The 15,857-nt window shown below is 37.4% G+C and overlaps 2 protein-coding genes across 5 annotated transcripts; both read right to left on the bottom strand.

Annotated features, from left to right (window-relative positions):
* Nucleotides 1-1,498: 1,498 nt before the first annotated feature.
* On the bottom strand, nt 1,499-6,552 carry Or8c15b (olfactory receptor family 8 subfamily C member 15B). 4 transcript variants are annotated; one of them, XM_087560877.1, is made up of 2 exons: nt 6,545-6,552; nt 1,499-2,441 (listed from the first exon to the last, which is right to left on the bottom strand). In XM_087560877.1, exons 1-2 carry the CDS (start codon nt 6,550-6,552, stop codon nt 1,499-1,501), a joined length of 951 nt encoding a protein of 316 aa, XP_087417003.1.
* A 7,647-nt stretch (nt 6,553-14,199) lies between these two features.
* On the bottom strand, nt 14,200-15,156 carry LOC102554388 (olfactory receptor 143-like). Its single transcript, XM_087564282.1, has one exon. It carries the CDS (start codon nt 15,139-15,141, stop codon nt 14,200-14,202), a length of 942 nt encoding a protein of 313 aa, XP_087420408.1. The 5' UTR covers nt 15,142-15,156.
* Between the last annotated feature and the right edge of the window lie 701 nt (nt 15,157-15,857).

The following is a 15,857-nucleotide window of genomic DNA, read 5'->3' as shown; positions in this document are numbered from 1 at the left end:
TATTTGCAAGTCCCAAGGAATTGGGGAAGTGGAACTTCATATACCTTATTATCTGTATCTGCTAATTATTCTAAGCTCTTATTTAAAAAAGTCTTAGGATCAAAATGTAAACCAATAATTTGCTTTGAAAATAAGAATATATATATATATACATAAATGTAAATATAAAGACAAAACATTATTATGAATATATTCAGTATATGTAATGAATACGTAGCAACATTATTGCATCAATATTTTTAATCAGGTTGAATTCATGTTCTAAGTTTGCTCCTCTTCTAAGCCTATATTACTAATCTACTATTATACAACTTTGAAAACACCATGATCTTGAAGTAGATATAAGAATTACATTTTGAATAATCTTTTTCTGACTACAGCATCTCCACTGATGGGTATATGTCTGAATTCATGCAAAGTTGAGGTAAAAACTGATAATGTACCTTCTATAGTAGATACACACATAAAAATTTTGGAGAGCATAATTTATGTTAACTTTTATTGTGAACAAATAATTTTGCTTCCCAATAAAGCAGTAACATCTAATAAGCTTCTTAAAGTATATGTTTTATTAGAGAAATATTAACATTATTCACAAAAAAAACTTGATCAAAACACTGAACTTCACCATATTGGAAGATTGATCATAAATATGAAAAACAGGTTAAAATATTACTTTGGAACTTACTTTACCCACTGTCCTTCAAAGTCTTGCTTTTTCATGGGCATTTGCTTTTATTCCTACTTAGTTCCCAATAATTCTTATTGAACCTTCATAGATAACATCTTTAATATAGGCAACTTGACTAGACCATCATTCTAATACACTGTCATTTGGACCCATACTGAAACAACTCTCCAAAAGTTCTATGTCTCCTTACCACTCTATTTCTTTTTATTATTTGTGCATAAATAAATACTCTTAAAAAATGTGTATCTGGTTATCTCTTCTCAGAAACAATACATGGACGAACTCTAAGACTCAAATGGTGGTAAAATGGTGAAGACTCAACTTTCTAGGTTTTATTCCTAGGATTTAAAAGTCTCATGAATTCATTTTCTTAAAAAAGAAATAAAAGAAAAATATAAAAAAGTTTTAATCTTTACATATAAAATAAGTTAGACCAAAGTTTTTATCTGTAAAATGTAATGAAGACCAGTATGGATGATCTTAGGGTGTAAATAAGTCTCAAATTCAAGAATAGTGCTACAAAGTTGCCTGCCAGATGATGGTGATGACGATGATGATGATTACGTTGATGATGATTGGACTGGTAGTGGTCGTGGTATAGATGCTTGTGTAGTTGGTGGTATTAGTTAAAATCTGGTACTACATATATATGTGTGTGTGTAATAAAGTAGAAATTATTGACTGAATGATAAAAGTGATGAAAAGGAAAAAGGGAAGAAAGAAAGAATAGAAGAAAAGTAATGAGGAAGGAAAGGCAATGAAAAGACCCTACACACAGTGATAGACTACTGAAACACACCTGTTACATCACATTGTGATTCTCCTCATAGTTCTCTTCACAGCAAGTTTGACATCCTTGTTCCTGAGACTATAAATAAGAGGATTCAGCATGGGAACCATAAGAGTGTAAAACACTGAGAAAAATTTACCCTGGCCTACAGAATCTGCAGATGCTGGTTTGACATAAGTAAGCAGCCCAGAACCATAGAATATACTAACAGTTATGATGTGAGAACCACAAGTACCCATGGCTTTGGACCAACCTGTAGCTGATGACATATGAACAATATTTAAAAGGATGGAAACATATGATGTTAAGATAACAAGACCAGATACAATGACAACTATGCAGGCAATAAGAGAGCTCACAAGTTCATTGGCATAGGTACTGCTACAGGAAAGCTGGAGAAGGGGGAAGATTTCACACATGTAATGGTTGATGATATTCGAATCACAAAAGCTGAGCCTAATCATGCAGCCAGTGTGAGCCATGGCACTTGCAAATCCCATTAAATAGGACCCAATCATGAGCAGGGAACACGTCCTAGGAGACATAAGAATGGCGTAAATCAAGGGCTTACATATGGCCACATAACGATCATAAGCCATTGCTGTCAGCACATAACACTCTGAATTAACAAAAAAGCAGAAAAAGAATAGCTGAGTCATACATCCTGTATACGATATGATGCTTTTTTCAGAAACAAAACCCATCAACATTTTAGGGGTACAGACAAATGAATAACAGAAATCAACCAAGGACAAATTGAACAAGAAAAAGTACATTGGGGTATGCAGGTGTGAATTAAGACCAATGAGAAACATTAAGCTCAAGTTTCCCATCACAGTGGCTGTATAATTCAGCAAGAAGACAAAAAACAAAGGCAGCTGGAACTCAGGTTGGTCTGTTAATCCCCTAAAAACAAACTCAGTCACAGAAGAGTCATTCTCCACAGCCATTTGCATTATGCTGTCATCTGCTGGGAGAGGGAAAAAGCAAGTGACATTAAAAGGAAAGTATCTTTTAACAGACAGGATTTTTGAACCTGATGGGTTTGCAAGCACAGTATTTTGTGAAAATGTTGCATGGCATTCAATCATGACAACACAGGTTGAACCCTGAGAAATCCCCAGTCCCGTCCTTTCCCACCTATGGGATGTTTCTCTTGGTAGAGAGAATACTGATAAAACTCTTAATGTCTCTTGAATGTATTTTCTTCCCTACTCTTTATTCATCAGTACAGATCAAAGATTTTTGAAAAAGCAATAAAAATTTAATTACCTAAGATTTATATCTTTGTGGCTGAAGAAAAAATATGAATGCACAGAGATTCAGTGATCAGCTTTGTTCCACAGAGAGTTTGTAGCTTTTGCAACAAATGGACTTTTCTCCATTGTCCTCGAGAATCCAAAACCTTTGACGAGAATGGTAGTAGACATGTTGAAGATCTGTCTGTACCACCCTACTAAGGTTACCCTGTGGAATGTAACTACTTCTGTATAACATCTTCGTTAGAAAATCCTACTTCTTACCTGCAGAAAGAAAATAACATCCTTATATGAGACTGGAAGATGTTCTGGTTAAAGTGCTTACTTATTTCATGATCCAGATTTCTGTGAAAATTGTTTAGAATTCTTTAAAATTATTACCTAAGATTTCCTCCCAGGTTTCATGAGTCCCTTGAGTAAACAAATTACTGAACCTTCGTTTACGTCATGCACCATAAGCTAAGTGCTGGCTCATTTGAGATTCAAATTTGTGCTCAATTTATAATTTCCCATCAGGAGTATTGATTGACAGAGTACTGGGTGGTTTGCTTTGGAATCTTCATCACAATGGTCTGTTCAATTCTTCAAGAAGTTAGTTGAGAGAAACATGACATACTTCTACTAATAATTTTTAATAAGCACCAACAGCTGTATTAACACAATATATTATAGATTAATATTCAACATTGTTTTGTAAAAAGTAGGTGGAAAGATGTAAACATGTATTTATATATATAATTTATATATATATATGTATATATATATATATATATAAAACTAGAGTTCCCTAATTCCTCACACTGAAACTGTAAAAAGTTATGCAACTTCTTATCCTTTATGTATGTGTATGTATAACTGTACATTTTTATGTTTATAAACTGAGACTAGTAAGAGAAAGATTAGGCCAGGTCCCAGTCGTATGATATTTATCTTACATGTAGAAAGGATTAGATGCATATACATCTATACCCTGGACCACAGTAGATAATAATGATAGAATAAAATATAAATGGACTTTAATATTAATTAAATGAGATGATTTACTCTCTGTGTTAGAACTCTGATAGATACATGAAAAGAAATTGTTGAACATTTTTTCATCTTTTCTTATTACTAAAAAATTTCTTATCCTTGGAATTATTACTATTTAGATTGTACAAGTAATTGTGATGCTATTCCGTATAACATAATAAACAGCATCCTTAGTTCCTTCCCATTTTTTACCAATATTATCCTTCCCACCACCATACACATAGAGAAATACGTCCAACAAAAATACTTAAAGCATTATTGACTATTTCATGAATACCATGGTGCCTTAAAAAATGAGAGATTAAAATGATTTGCTTTGTCATATTGGATAAATTGACAAGACAGGAAAATACTGACTGGGCTAAGAAAGAATTTTCTTTCAATTTTTTCTTTCAATAATTTTTCAATTATATATGTATATATATATAATTACATCATTTTCCTTTTCATTTGCTAACTCATACCTATTCCATGCACATCCTCATTCCATCTCCAATTCATGACCATTAACCATGTGTTTATTGGATTTACTTCTAGGAGTATAGTTGAGGAAGGAAGCTGCATAATCTAAAAGCCTGCCACAAGACTAGGTCACTCTTCACATAGTGAATCCTCAGAGTTGACTGCAAAACTAGCAGGCACCTCAACAGTGAGGAAAGTAGCATAAACAAATCAGTTAGTCAGCCTATAGCAGTTATTCACTCTTCCATGATATTCAGGAAGACTTTAAGAATTAGTGAGTTTTAGCTTTCCTAGATTTGTAAGATTTCTTTGCATGCCCATAACCATCTCTCCTCCGCCCAAAGTTGAATGTTTCATTTGAAAGAAAATTGCTATGAAATAGTCTTACTTTTAACTTTGACAATTTTGAGTATTTTTGAGTATTTATGAAAAAAGGCATAACTATTATATATAGATACACAGTCACCCTAAGTTATCTGTTAACTGAAATAGGGTAATTTCTTTCCTTATTTGTATAGTCTTGACATGGTTGTTGAAACTAACAAACCATGAGCTCAGGCTTTACTTTTGGACTATCAGTTCTATTTCATTAATTTATCTGTAGTTACTCAATAGCATATTATTCTGATAAATACAGCTCTGTAGTAAGTTTGAAATTTAGAAATATGAGCACTGCAACATTGTTCTCTTTCAAAATTGGTAGTTAGGCTATAAATGATGCTGTGTTCTCAGCTATGAATGCATCAACTCTATTCTCACCAAACAAGGCTCAAAGTAGGTTTAGCAAAAGGAGGAAGAAAGAAAGGCACATATAGTATGTATTTACTATATGAAAATATTAAGTGTTAAGCCATTGATAAGAAAAGTATAATCTATGTCACCACAGAGTTTAGAGATGCACTAATGGGGGAGAGATGGATCTTCCTAGGAAGAAGAAATACAACAGTTATGGATGGATGTGACAGGGACTAGAGGAGAATATTTAAATGGAGAATGGGAGATAAAAGGAGACAAGGGAGAGTATGTGAAACAGCACAGCTAAAACAGCCATTAGAGGAGGCAATTTCAAATCTAATACAATAAAAATGTCCTAAAACATATACTTATATGAAGCCAATCTAAATGAACCCACCAAAAATCATGGAAGACAGAGCTCCAACCAAAATAATATTTCTAGTACCAGGAATGGATTGCATCTAATTGAGTTGTTTTGTCAAAGAGGTCATGGGAACCCTGAAACAACACAAGCTATTGAGAAGACTGTGGGTTGTTTTTCATTAGCCAATAGCAAGGCTCTGTTAAACACACACACACACACACACACACACACACACAGAGAGAGAGAGAGAGAGAGAGAGAGAGAGAGAGAGAGAGAGAGAGAAAGAAAGAGAGAGAGAGAAACATCTAAACAACCCATTAAAGAAAAAGAAGTGGACCACCTGGTGCCTACCTAGAGTCCTAGAGTATTTATTCCTATGGACAAATGTTCATACTACTATAAAGAGAAAGTTAAATAGTACCAAATAAGAACTGTAAACACCACCACAGCTATAAACCTTCAATCTAAAATGATGACTGCCAGCAAAATAAGCATATGTAACAACAGCGCAAAGCTTATGGGAGTTATTGACAATACCTGATTACTGTCAAACTCTATGACATGGAACACCTTTCTAACATTTGCTGAGTAGCCAAGACCCTGGGACCAGATAGTCCATCAACCTTGAGTAAATGCAAATCATCCTTTTTGCCTAAAAGAACATACCCATAAAATGACCCTTAATGGCATTCTGCAATACCCATAATTCTGTTCCTTGATCAACTATCAAAAAAGAATCTTCCTCCAAAAATACATAATAATAAATATAGAGACCCACAGTCAGAAAATGTGCAGAATAAAAGACCATGGTTTCTTCATCCCTAAAAGGGATGTCTCCTTTAAATCCATGTCTTGGGGCTCAGAGAATTCTGTAGGAAAGAAAACTGAAAGAGTATGAGAGTTCACAGGATGGAGGACACAAAAGAAACAAGACTACCTAAACACAACACAAATGATGCATGTGTGAACTCCCAGAGACTGTAGCCAGCATTCATATGAATTTCAGGTGTCTGCAACTGATAGAAATAGGATCTTAGAGCTGAGAAGAGAGTGGACATGACATCCGTCACTAAGAAAAGCTATTTTCAATTGATACCCACTTCAGAAGAAGAGAAGAGAGACCTGAGAACAGGAGTGCAGTTGTTCCCTACCTGTCTGTGTACTTTCTCTGGAACATGTAACCAGGACACCTCACTGAGGACCAAGGGCACTGAGTCATGTAGCATAACATCTATAGTTCTCTATGTGAATGGAGATAGCCCTGAGCCTTTAGTCAATGAGTTTTGCTTCTTTGGTATTTCTTCCCACAAAAGGCATTTGATCCTTTTGTTCACCCTGAATAAAGTGTATGTATATCCACCATTAAATAAACCAGTATAAACAAGCAAGGATCCTCTCAAAGAGGTGTTCATTAAGGATAATCACAGAGAAGACTTTCATCTTACAGAGTTGAACCTAAAACTCCCTATGAAGGCCTTCTTTCCTACAACCCCAACAGCATACTGCCCTTGCTCCTAATAAAACTGGTTCTCATTCTTCCTGGGCTCTGTCTTCCCTTTTCTGCCTTACTAAGAATGTGTGGGAGTCTAGAGGTGAACTTGCTATTTTTCTTTAGATACATTTCCACGGAAACAAATAACCTTCAAATATTTAAAATTGTAAAGTTTCTGTAAGGAAAAGGACACTGTCAATAGGACAAAATGGCATGCAACAGATTGGGAAAAGATATTGACCAATCCGACATGATGATAGAGGGCTAATATCCAATATATACAAAGAATTCAAGAAGTTAGTTGCTAGAAAATCAAATAAACCTATTAAAAATGGGGTACAGAGCTAAACAAAGAATTCTCAGCTAAGGAATATGGAATGGCCATGAAACACCTAAAGAAATGTTAAACATCCTTACTCTTCAGGGGAATGCAAATCAAAACAACACTGAGATTCCACCTCACACCAGTCAGAATGGCTAAGATAAAAAACTTAGGTGACAACAGATGCTGGAGAGGATGTGGAGAAAGAGGAACACTCCTCCATTGTTGGTGGGACTGCAAACTGGTACAACCACTCTAGAAATCAGTCTGGAGGTTCCTCAAAAATTTGGACATAGCACTACCTGAGGACTCAGCTATACCCCTCCATTATGTTCATAGCATACTTAATAACCAGAAGCTGGAAACAGCCCAGATGTCCTTCAACAGAGGAATGGATACAGAAGATGTGGTACACATACACAGTGGAGTACTACTTAGCTATTAAAAACAATGACTTCAAGATATTCTTAGGCAAATGAATGGAACTAGAAAATATCATCCTGAGTGAGGTAACCCAGTCACAAAAGAACACAAATGATAAGCACTAATAAGTGGATATTAGCCCCAAAGGTCAGAATACCCAAAATTCAATTCACAAGCCATATGAAACACAACAAGAAGGAAGTCCAAGGTGTGGAGGCTTCAGTCATTTTTGAGGGGGAACAAAACATTCACAGGAGATAGAGGGTTGGAGAGACTTGGGAGGAAGTGAGGAGGAGCAAGGGTGACAAGGGGGCATGATCATGTATGGGAGGACATTAGGATGATATACAGAGGAATTTGCACAGAGGTGTGAAGCAATGCAAAGTGGGGAACTAGGGGCAGCCACCATCAAGTCCTAGATGCCAGGAAAGCAAGAGGCTCCCAGGAGCCAACACAGATGAGATTAGCTGAAATGTCCAACAACCTGTAGAGACCATATCCATAGGTTAGGCAAGTCTCTTAGCTGGTAGATGGGACCACCCACTCATCTCCAAATTTTTGATTCAGAATTGTCCCTATCTAAAGGAAATACAGAGACAAAGTGTGTAGCAGAGACTGAAGAAAAGGACATCCAGAGACTGCCCCACCTGGGGATCCATTCCATATACAGATACCAAATCCAGACACTATTGCATATTGCAGATGCCAAGAAGTGCTTGCTTACAGGAACCTGATGTAGCTGTCTCCTGAGAGGCTCTGCCAGAGCCTGATAAATGCAAAGGCAGATGCTCACAGCTGACCACTGGCCTGAGAATAGGGACCCTAATGGAGGAGTTAGAGAAAGGACTGAGGTAGCTGAGGGAATTTGCAACCCCATAGGAACAACAATATCAACCAACCAGAGAACCCAGAGCTCCCAGGGACTAAACCACCAACCAAAGAGTACACATGGAGCTACCCATGGCTCCAGCCACATATAAAGCAGAGGATGGCCTTATTGGGCATCAGTGGGAGGTGAGGCCCTTGGTCCTGTGATGGCTCAATGCCCCAGTGTAGGGGAATGCCAGGGCGGGAGGCAGGAGGAAGTGGGTGGCTGGGTGTTAGAGCACCTTCATAGAAGGAGGGGGAGGGGGACTGGGATTGGGGTTTCTGGAAGGGAAACTGGGAAAGGGGATAACATTTAAAATGTACATAAATACAATATCCAATTAAAAACAAAGTAGATGTTATATAAAAAGACAAAATTATATCTGATTGATTAGAAAAAATGCATTGGTTGAAAAAATATTTATTACTATGTTCATAAATAATTTCCCAGCTTTACTGCCTTAATATCCTCTTCGCAATGAATTCTCTGAATTAAAAAATGTATGTCTGTTTAAAATGCTGAAAACAAGTGAGAGTTGCATGCTCACCCCCAAAGAAAACATGACACTACCTCCTGTGGGCTAAGGGACCTCACAGAAATGGAGGCAGAAAGCAATCAAAGAGATGGGAGACTCAAAGAAAGGTCTATGTGTCTTTGAGATATGACATAGTCAATAAAGTAATGACCTCACATCAGCTGTGCCTGCTTCCTGGGACCATATACAAAATGACTGGATCTATCCACCCCTTCCATTGATTGTAGACTTGCTCACAAGGCTGTAAATTCCCTTAATGAGCTATTGGTCCTGTCAAATTACTGGGGGAAGAGCACACATTAGCTTCATTTGTGGACCCACTGAGAAAGCAACCAGGCTCAGGCACGTAAGATTACTACTGCACCTGGACTGAGGAAGCACATAAATAAATTAGTGACTTCTAACTAGTTTTGTCTGCAATATGTTCATAAATGGATAATCTCTGTAAGGCTTTTCACAATTTCCATCTAATTTCCATCTTAGGAACTGCAAAAGATTACTGGGTAAGAAATGTGATATTACTCTCTGAACGCTACCCATTTTAGCAAACTTCTAACTCTCCATTGATCAATCTATATTTACTGTGATCATTCTCTATGTGCAGCTCATTTTCTTCTTTGACACAAGGCTTCTAATGTCAGTAGATCATAGCACCTTTAATGCCCAGTGAAAGTCTAATACTGTAGCTTCTGATTTAAGTTCACAAAAACTGAAAATGTCCCCTCAGAGTTCATGGCACTAAGTACAAACATTTAACAAGAAATGGAGAGAATGCACACCTAGCATCTCAACAGCACACTTGAAAGTTCTGGAAAAAGAAGAAGAAAAAAGTAAGTACACTCAATAGAAGTAGACAACAAGAAATAATCAAGTTAAGAGTTGAAATAGAATTAAAAGCAAGGAATTAAAATACAATAAAATGAATCAATGAAACAAAGCATTATATATATATATATGAGAAAAGCAATGGGATAGAAACACCCTCATTCAAACTAACTAAAAGAGAGAGACTATGTAAAGCAATGAAATCAGAAAAAAAGGATGAAAATATAACAGCCCCTAGGAAATCCAGTGGATCTTAAGGAAGTATTTTAAAAACCTGTATTCTATCAAAATGGAATAAATGAAAACAAACAAAAACAAAAATATAACCTTCTTTTAAATGCAATTTACAAAAGCTAAATCAAGATCATAAAGCCATTTAAATAGATATATGCCCCCTAGTCAATTGGAGCTGTTATTAAAATTCTCCCAACAACAAAAACCACAGTGCTATATGGTTTTAGCATAGGATTCTAACATATTTTCAAAGAAGATTTAATGCTGATGCTGCTCCTCAAATTATTCCACAGGAATAGGCAGATGACTGAGACAGAGGCAGATAATTACACCCAACCAACGGACAAGCTGGAGACCCCTCTGGTTGAATTAGGGAGAGGCTGGAAGAAGCTAAGGAGGAGGGGGACCTCATAGGAAGACCAGCAATCTCAACTAATCCAGACCCCTGAGATCTCTCAGACCTGAGCCATCAACCAGACAGCATACAGCTAGTCCAAGGTCCCCCTTCAGCCCCCTGCCCCCACCCACCAAAGCTTACACAGCAGAGGACTGCCTGGTCTGGCCTCAATGAGAGAAGATGCTCTAATGTTTGAGATACTTGAGGACCCAGGGAATTGGAAAACTGGTGGGGGTGTGAGGGAGTGTGGAGGTATGGGGACATCTTCTTGGAGACATGGAGAAGGAGGAATGGAATGAGGAACTGTGGGAGGGCAGAATGAGAGGGGCATAATGACTGGACTGTAAGAAAGGTTTAAAGATAATAATAATAATAATAATAATAATAATAATAATAATAATAAATAGCAGAATAAATACTCATGTTGATTTGTTTAAAATGTCAAGTCATTTCATTTCCCCAAGACAGAACATAGAACCCTGCATGTCCAGGAAGATTGTCCACTTCCCAGGACTAATCCAAGCTATTTGCTGCTTTATTCTGCACCAGGCTATGCCAATGACTGCAATACAAAACTTAGCCCACACTTTATACATTGTTCCTGTGTTTCACATTCACTTTATAGCTTGATAACAATCCTTTATATATATGAATATTACATACTTTATATCGTTTATAAGCATTTTCATGTTTTAATATGTGTGCTTCTGAATAAACACAAAACCACCCCTCCCAACTCTCTTTCATCACTCACTGATGATGGAAAACAAAACACTCTGACAACAAATAAAATGCTTAATTCTCTAATATCATTCATTTGTATCAGATTAATTTCATTTTCAGAATCATTAATTTTTCTAATTCTGTAGTTCTAAGTAAAACGTTATAGAGATTTAGAATATTATAAATAGTAGTTATTCTTTCAGGATTCATTGATCTTTAAGCATGACAGATCCCATACTACATAGTTACTGTCTTAAAACTGAAATATTCCCTCCCAAAGGAAAGATAGATGCTTACTCAGGAACCTCACAAAACTCATTGTCTTCAAGAAGCCCTGCCTAAGAACACATAATCCGTATGCAGTTCCTGGAAGAAAACAGACTCTAAAATAGAGCTGACTGTGAGATGGACCGGAGGCTGCAAGAGAGAGCTTTAGACACCCATCATCCACATTTCTGTGGATTTTTCAGTGAACCACCCAGGGCATATATGCTACCCAACACAGGAAATAAAAAATATAATACTAGGCTAATTATTAATTGTATATTACATGAATGAATTATGTTTCTATCTAAACATAAAGAATATTGACATGACAATTCAGAAAGACATAACAAGTCTCCTTCTAGAAAAAGAATCATTAAGATCAGCAGGTTTACACCACATTATTCTGAGATGAGGGAGATGTGCAAAAACAAACTAATTTGGTTTTCAAGAGTTTTGCAGACAAGATCTCGACTACCAGCATCTTGGCATGGTCCATATTCTTATAAATCCCTCTCTTGCGGAGTCATGGGGAATCGTTCTGAAATTTTCTATTTCTTCACTTTGCATGCTCCTTGTATTATTGCCTAAGACATGCAGTACATGTGAAAATAAACTGTGCAGCATTATTTGTATTGCCTAGCCACCGTTATGTGGGTATTTCTTCATTTAGAAGGCAGATAGATATAAAGGCAGATAGAGGAGTATAACTGGCGCCAGTTGTAGGTTATTGGAGGTCTCATGTCTGCTCCGCCACAGGGATCAGGTCACTCCGGGAGGCAAGATGCGGGGAGAAGACCATGCTTACCCCACACCTCCGTCAGGTGTCTGTCAGGCTGGAGGGCAGCCCCGAGACACCACTCCATCTGAGGGTGGGGAAACACAGTCTGAGTCTTGGGACTCAACCAGAACTGGATCCTTCCAGTGCCTGCAAAGAGACCGGGGCCATCCGGTTCTCAGGCTCTTGGGCATACAGGCACCACTGGGATGCTGCAGAAGAACTGAGAACAGAATGGGGGCCCACAAGATGGATCTAGCCTGAGACTGAGGGAGAACCTATGGAGGATAGTCCTCGGCTTGATTGTGGTAGGCTACAGGCTTCTACAGGAGACTAGAAAGGGACTACTCTGTAGGCGAAGGTCTTCTCTGTGGCGCTCCATGGCGGATCCTGATGAAAAGAGACAGTTCGTGGTTTTAAGGCATTTATTCTCATGGCAGAAAATAGATGAGTAAAATCATACCCCACTTCTCAGAGAGGGCTTGAGATTAAATGTTTTTCGCAGGGAGGAGTGTCTGGGAGGAAATGGTCATTGGCTAAGCCTCCAGGCCTTTAGGTGCTTCTTAATGGAGATCTGTCTTGAGCCTACTTGACCTGTGGTCATGTCCTTTACCTGTGGAGGGGCTTGGGGCATTGCCCTTACATGACTGATGACCACAAATCTATGGAGGGCTGTGTCTTAGTGATCAGCCTGGTTTCCTGGGAGTCAGATGAAAAGCCTACAGTTCCATTCATGGTAATGGGGTTTCAAACCTCCTCAGCCGGAAACCAGGGTGCCTTTCATGGTCCGACAGGCAGACATTGATAAAGGAATGGAGCTAGAGATTGTTCTAGGGTATGGGAACCCAATCAAAATATGTGGAACGTTTATCAATAGGTCTTTATCCCATGTGCTATTTCTTTTACAGAAGTACCTGAGACCTTTAAAGAAAATACTATACATTCTGTGAAATAGGGGTTGTGGTATAGTTTAGATATTATTAAAACACTGTGTTCTGTGGACATAAATATATTATTGTATTTTTAAAGGCATAGACACAATCCATATATCATATACAAAAGGTGACAATTTCAATTCTAGTCATGGCAAAATTTCTGTTTGCTGAACTAGACTCAAACTCCCATGGAAGTGGAGAAATGTGCAGAGGAATAGTCCTAACACATGCTCTGATAACCATAGAATAAAAATCTTATTACAGTTAATTAAAAATTTACCTCATAAATTTCAAGCCCAAATACTAGAAAAAGAACCATACAAATAATAGCTGGAATGTTGACCATTATATCATCCGCACAATTTTCTTCTCATCTCTTAGAATAAATATACAGGTAATAAACCCTTCAGATAAGGAACTTATTGTTCACATCATACCTTATATCAAAGTAATATCAGACAACTGAGAAAGAAAAGAGTTAAAGTGTAAAAATCCAGGAATTTTATTGGTTGGAAGAGAAGAGACAATGGGGGCAGTGGAGAGGGTTCAACTGTTAAGAGCACTTAATGCTCTTACGAAGACATGGGTTTCTTTCCAAAAATGTACTTGCTTCCCACCTGCCTGTTACTCTACATCTAGGAATTCTGAAACGCTCTTCTATCCATGATAGGCTCTTAAATGTATATGATAAACATTCATTCAGAGAAGTTCAATATATACATATAAATTTTAAAATAAATATACAAATATTTTTAAAGAAATATATGATAGGAAAAGTACTAAAAATTTATCCTCAGGTAAAGTTAAAAAAAAAAACTAAACAAGATCTTAACCTAATAGAGACCATGAACATCATAGAATCTTAGAAACATTCTCAATCTGAGGATGCCACATATTCTCACAGTACAGAGTTTGATTGCTTGGCTTAAAGAGATACTATAAATTTTATCAATGCCACTAAAGAACAATGAAATGAATAAAATACATGTAATAAAAAAGGCAAGAAATATATTAAAAAACAAAAACAAAAAGAGAATGTGAGCAGACTAAAGGATGTAGCATAGGATAGATCAACTTGTGATTCTTTTCCACGTTTTTTTCATAGCAAGCTTGACATCCTTGTTTCTGAGGCTATAAATAAGCGGATTCAACATGGGCACCAATAGAGTATAAAACACTGAGAAAAATTTGGCCTGACCCACAGTCTCAGCAGATGATGGCTTGACGTAAGCAAGCAGCCCAGATCCATAGAAGAGACTAACAGTTATGATGTGAGACCCACAAGTGCCCAAGGCTTTGGACCAACCCTTAGCTGATGACATATGAATGATATTGAAAAGGATCATAGCATATGAGACCAAGATAATGAGGCAACATAAAACGATGGATGTGCCCACCACAACATAGCTCATAAGCTCATTGACATAGGTGCTACTGCAGGAGAGCTGGAGGAGAAGGAAGATGTCACACATGTAGTGGTTGATGATGTTAGAATCACAAAAACTGAGCCTGACCATACAGCCTGTGTGAGCCATGGCACTAACAAACCCCATCGAGTAGGATCCAAATATTAGCAGACAGCAGATCTTAGGGGACATAACGATCTTGTACATAAGTGGCTGACAGATGGCCACATAGCGGTCATAGGCCATGGCTGTCAGCACATAACTCTCAGAGTTCACAAAAACGCAGTAGAAGAACAGCTGAGTCATGCATCCTCTGAAGGAGATGGTGTTTTTCTCTAAAACAAAACTCATCAGCATTTTGGGAGTAGAGAGTAGTGAATAGCAGAAGTCAATAAAGGACAGATTGAAGATGAAAAAGTACATGGGGGTATGAAGGTTTGAGTTTAAGCAAATTAGACTCATTAAGCTCAAGTTGCCCATCACAGTGGCTGTGTAGTTCATCAAGAACAGAACAAATAAGGGCAGCTGGAGCTCAGGTTGTTCTGTCAGTCCCTTAAGAATAAATTGTGACACTGAAGAGCTATTTTCCATAGTCATTTGCATCATGTGTGGCACCTGTAGGAATAAGGGTAGAAACATATATTACCCTATGAACCTCTCTTCCTGCAAGAACAAAGTTGCATTTATTAGTTTCTGAGCTTAAGAGAGTGAATAAGGAGCCCTAAGGAACCCCTATTTCTTTTTTCCCCTACCCATGCTCTTTATCATTCTAGAAAGATTCTTTCGTTGACTATTAAATCATTTGATTCTCTTTCATCTATACTAAGAATTAAGGTTGAAAAGAGCAATACGCAGGCTTTCCTTAGAACACACGTGCACACACACACACACACACACACACACACACACATACACACACACACACACATACTTGAAGTTAAAATCTCAAGAAAAAACCTGTTTGACGCTCACCTTGATTCACCTGGAGTCTTCCCTGACAGTGGAATTTATGGTGTCTTCGTCCACACCATGCTCTGAAGGCCAAAGTTGCTAAAAATTAAGCAGGTGATCCCAAAAATGCAGACCATTGCCTCCCTCCTGTAAGAGATTTGCTGGGCCAATATCATACTTTCTGTTTGAGAATTTCATAAAGAGTCTTGACACACACAGAAAAGAACCTAGCTTTCGTATATGAGACTCCAATATTTCATCATCAACATTTCTGAAGAAATTATTAGAAGCATGAAAAATTACTCTCTCTTTTATGAGAGTCTCCCTTCTGGATGATTCCCTTAAGGGTAGAACTTGTTGAGTCTAAAGAA

This window comes from Rattus norvegicus, chromosome 8 (assembly GCF_021556685.1).
Source record: "Rattus norvegicus strain SHRSP/BbbUtx chromosome 8, alternate assembly SHRSP_T2T, whole genome shotgun sequence".
In the NCBI taxonomy this organism is placed as follows: Eukaryota; Metazoa; Chordata; class Mammalia; order Rodentia; family Muridae; genus Rattus; species Rattus norvegicus.
This window is presented reverse-complemented; position numbering and strand designations above follow the sequence as displayed.

What these genes read in the sequence shown, in the direction of transcription:
- LOC102554388 (XM_087564282.1), bottom strand. Translation starts at nt 15,141, where the DNA reads ATGATGCAAATGACTATGGAAAATAGCTCTTCAGTGTCACAATTTATT.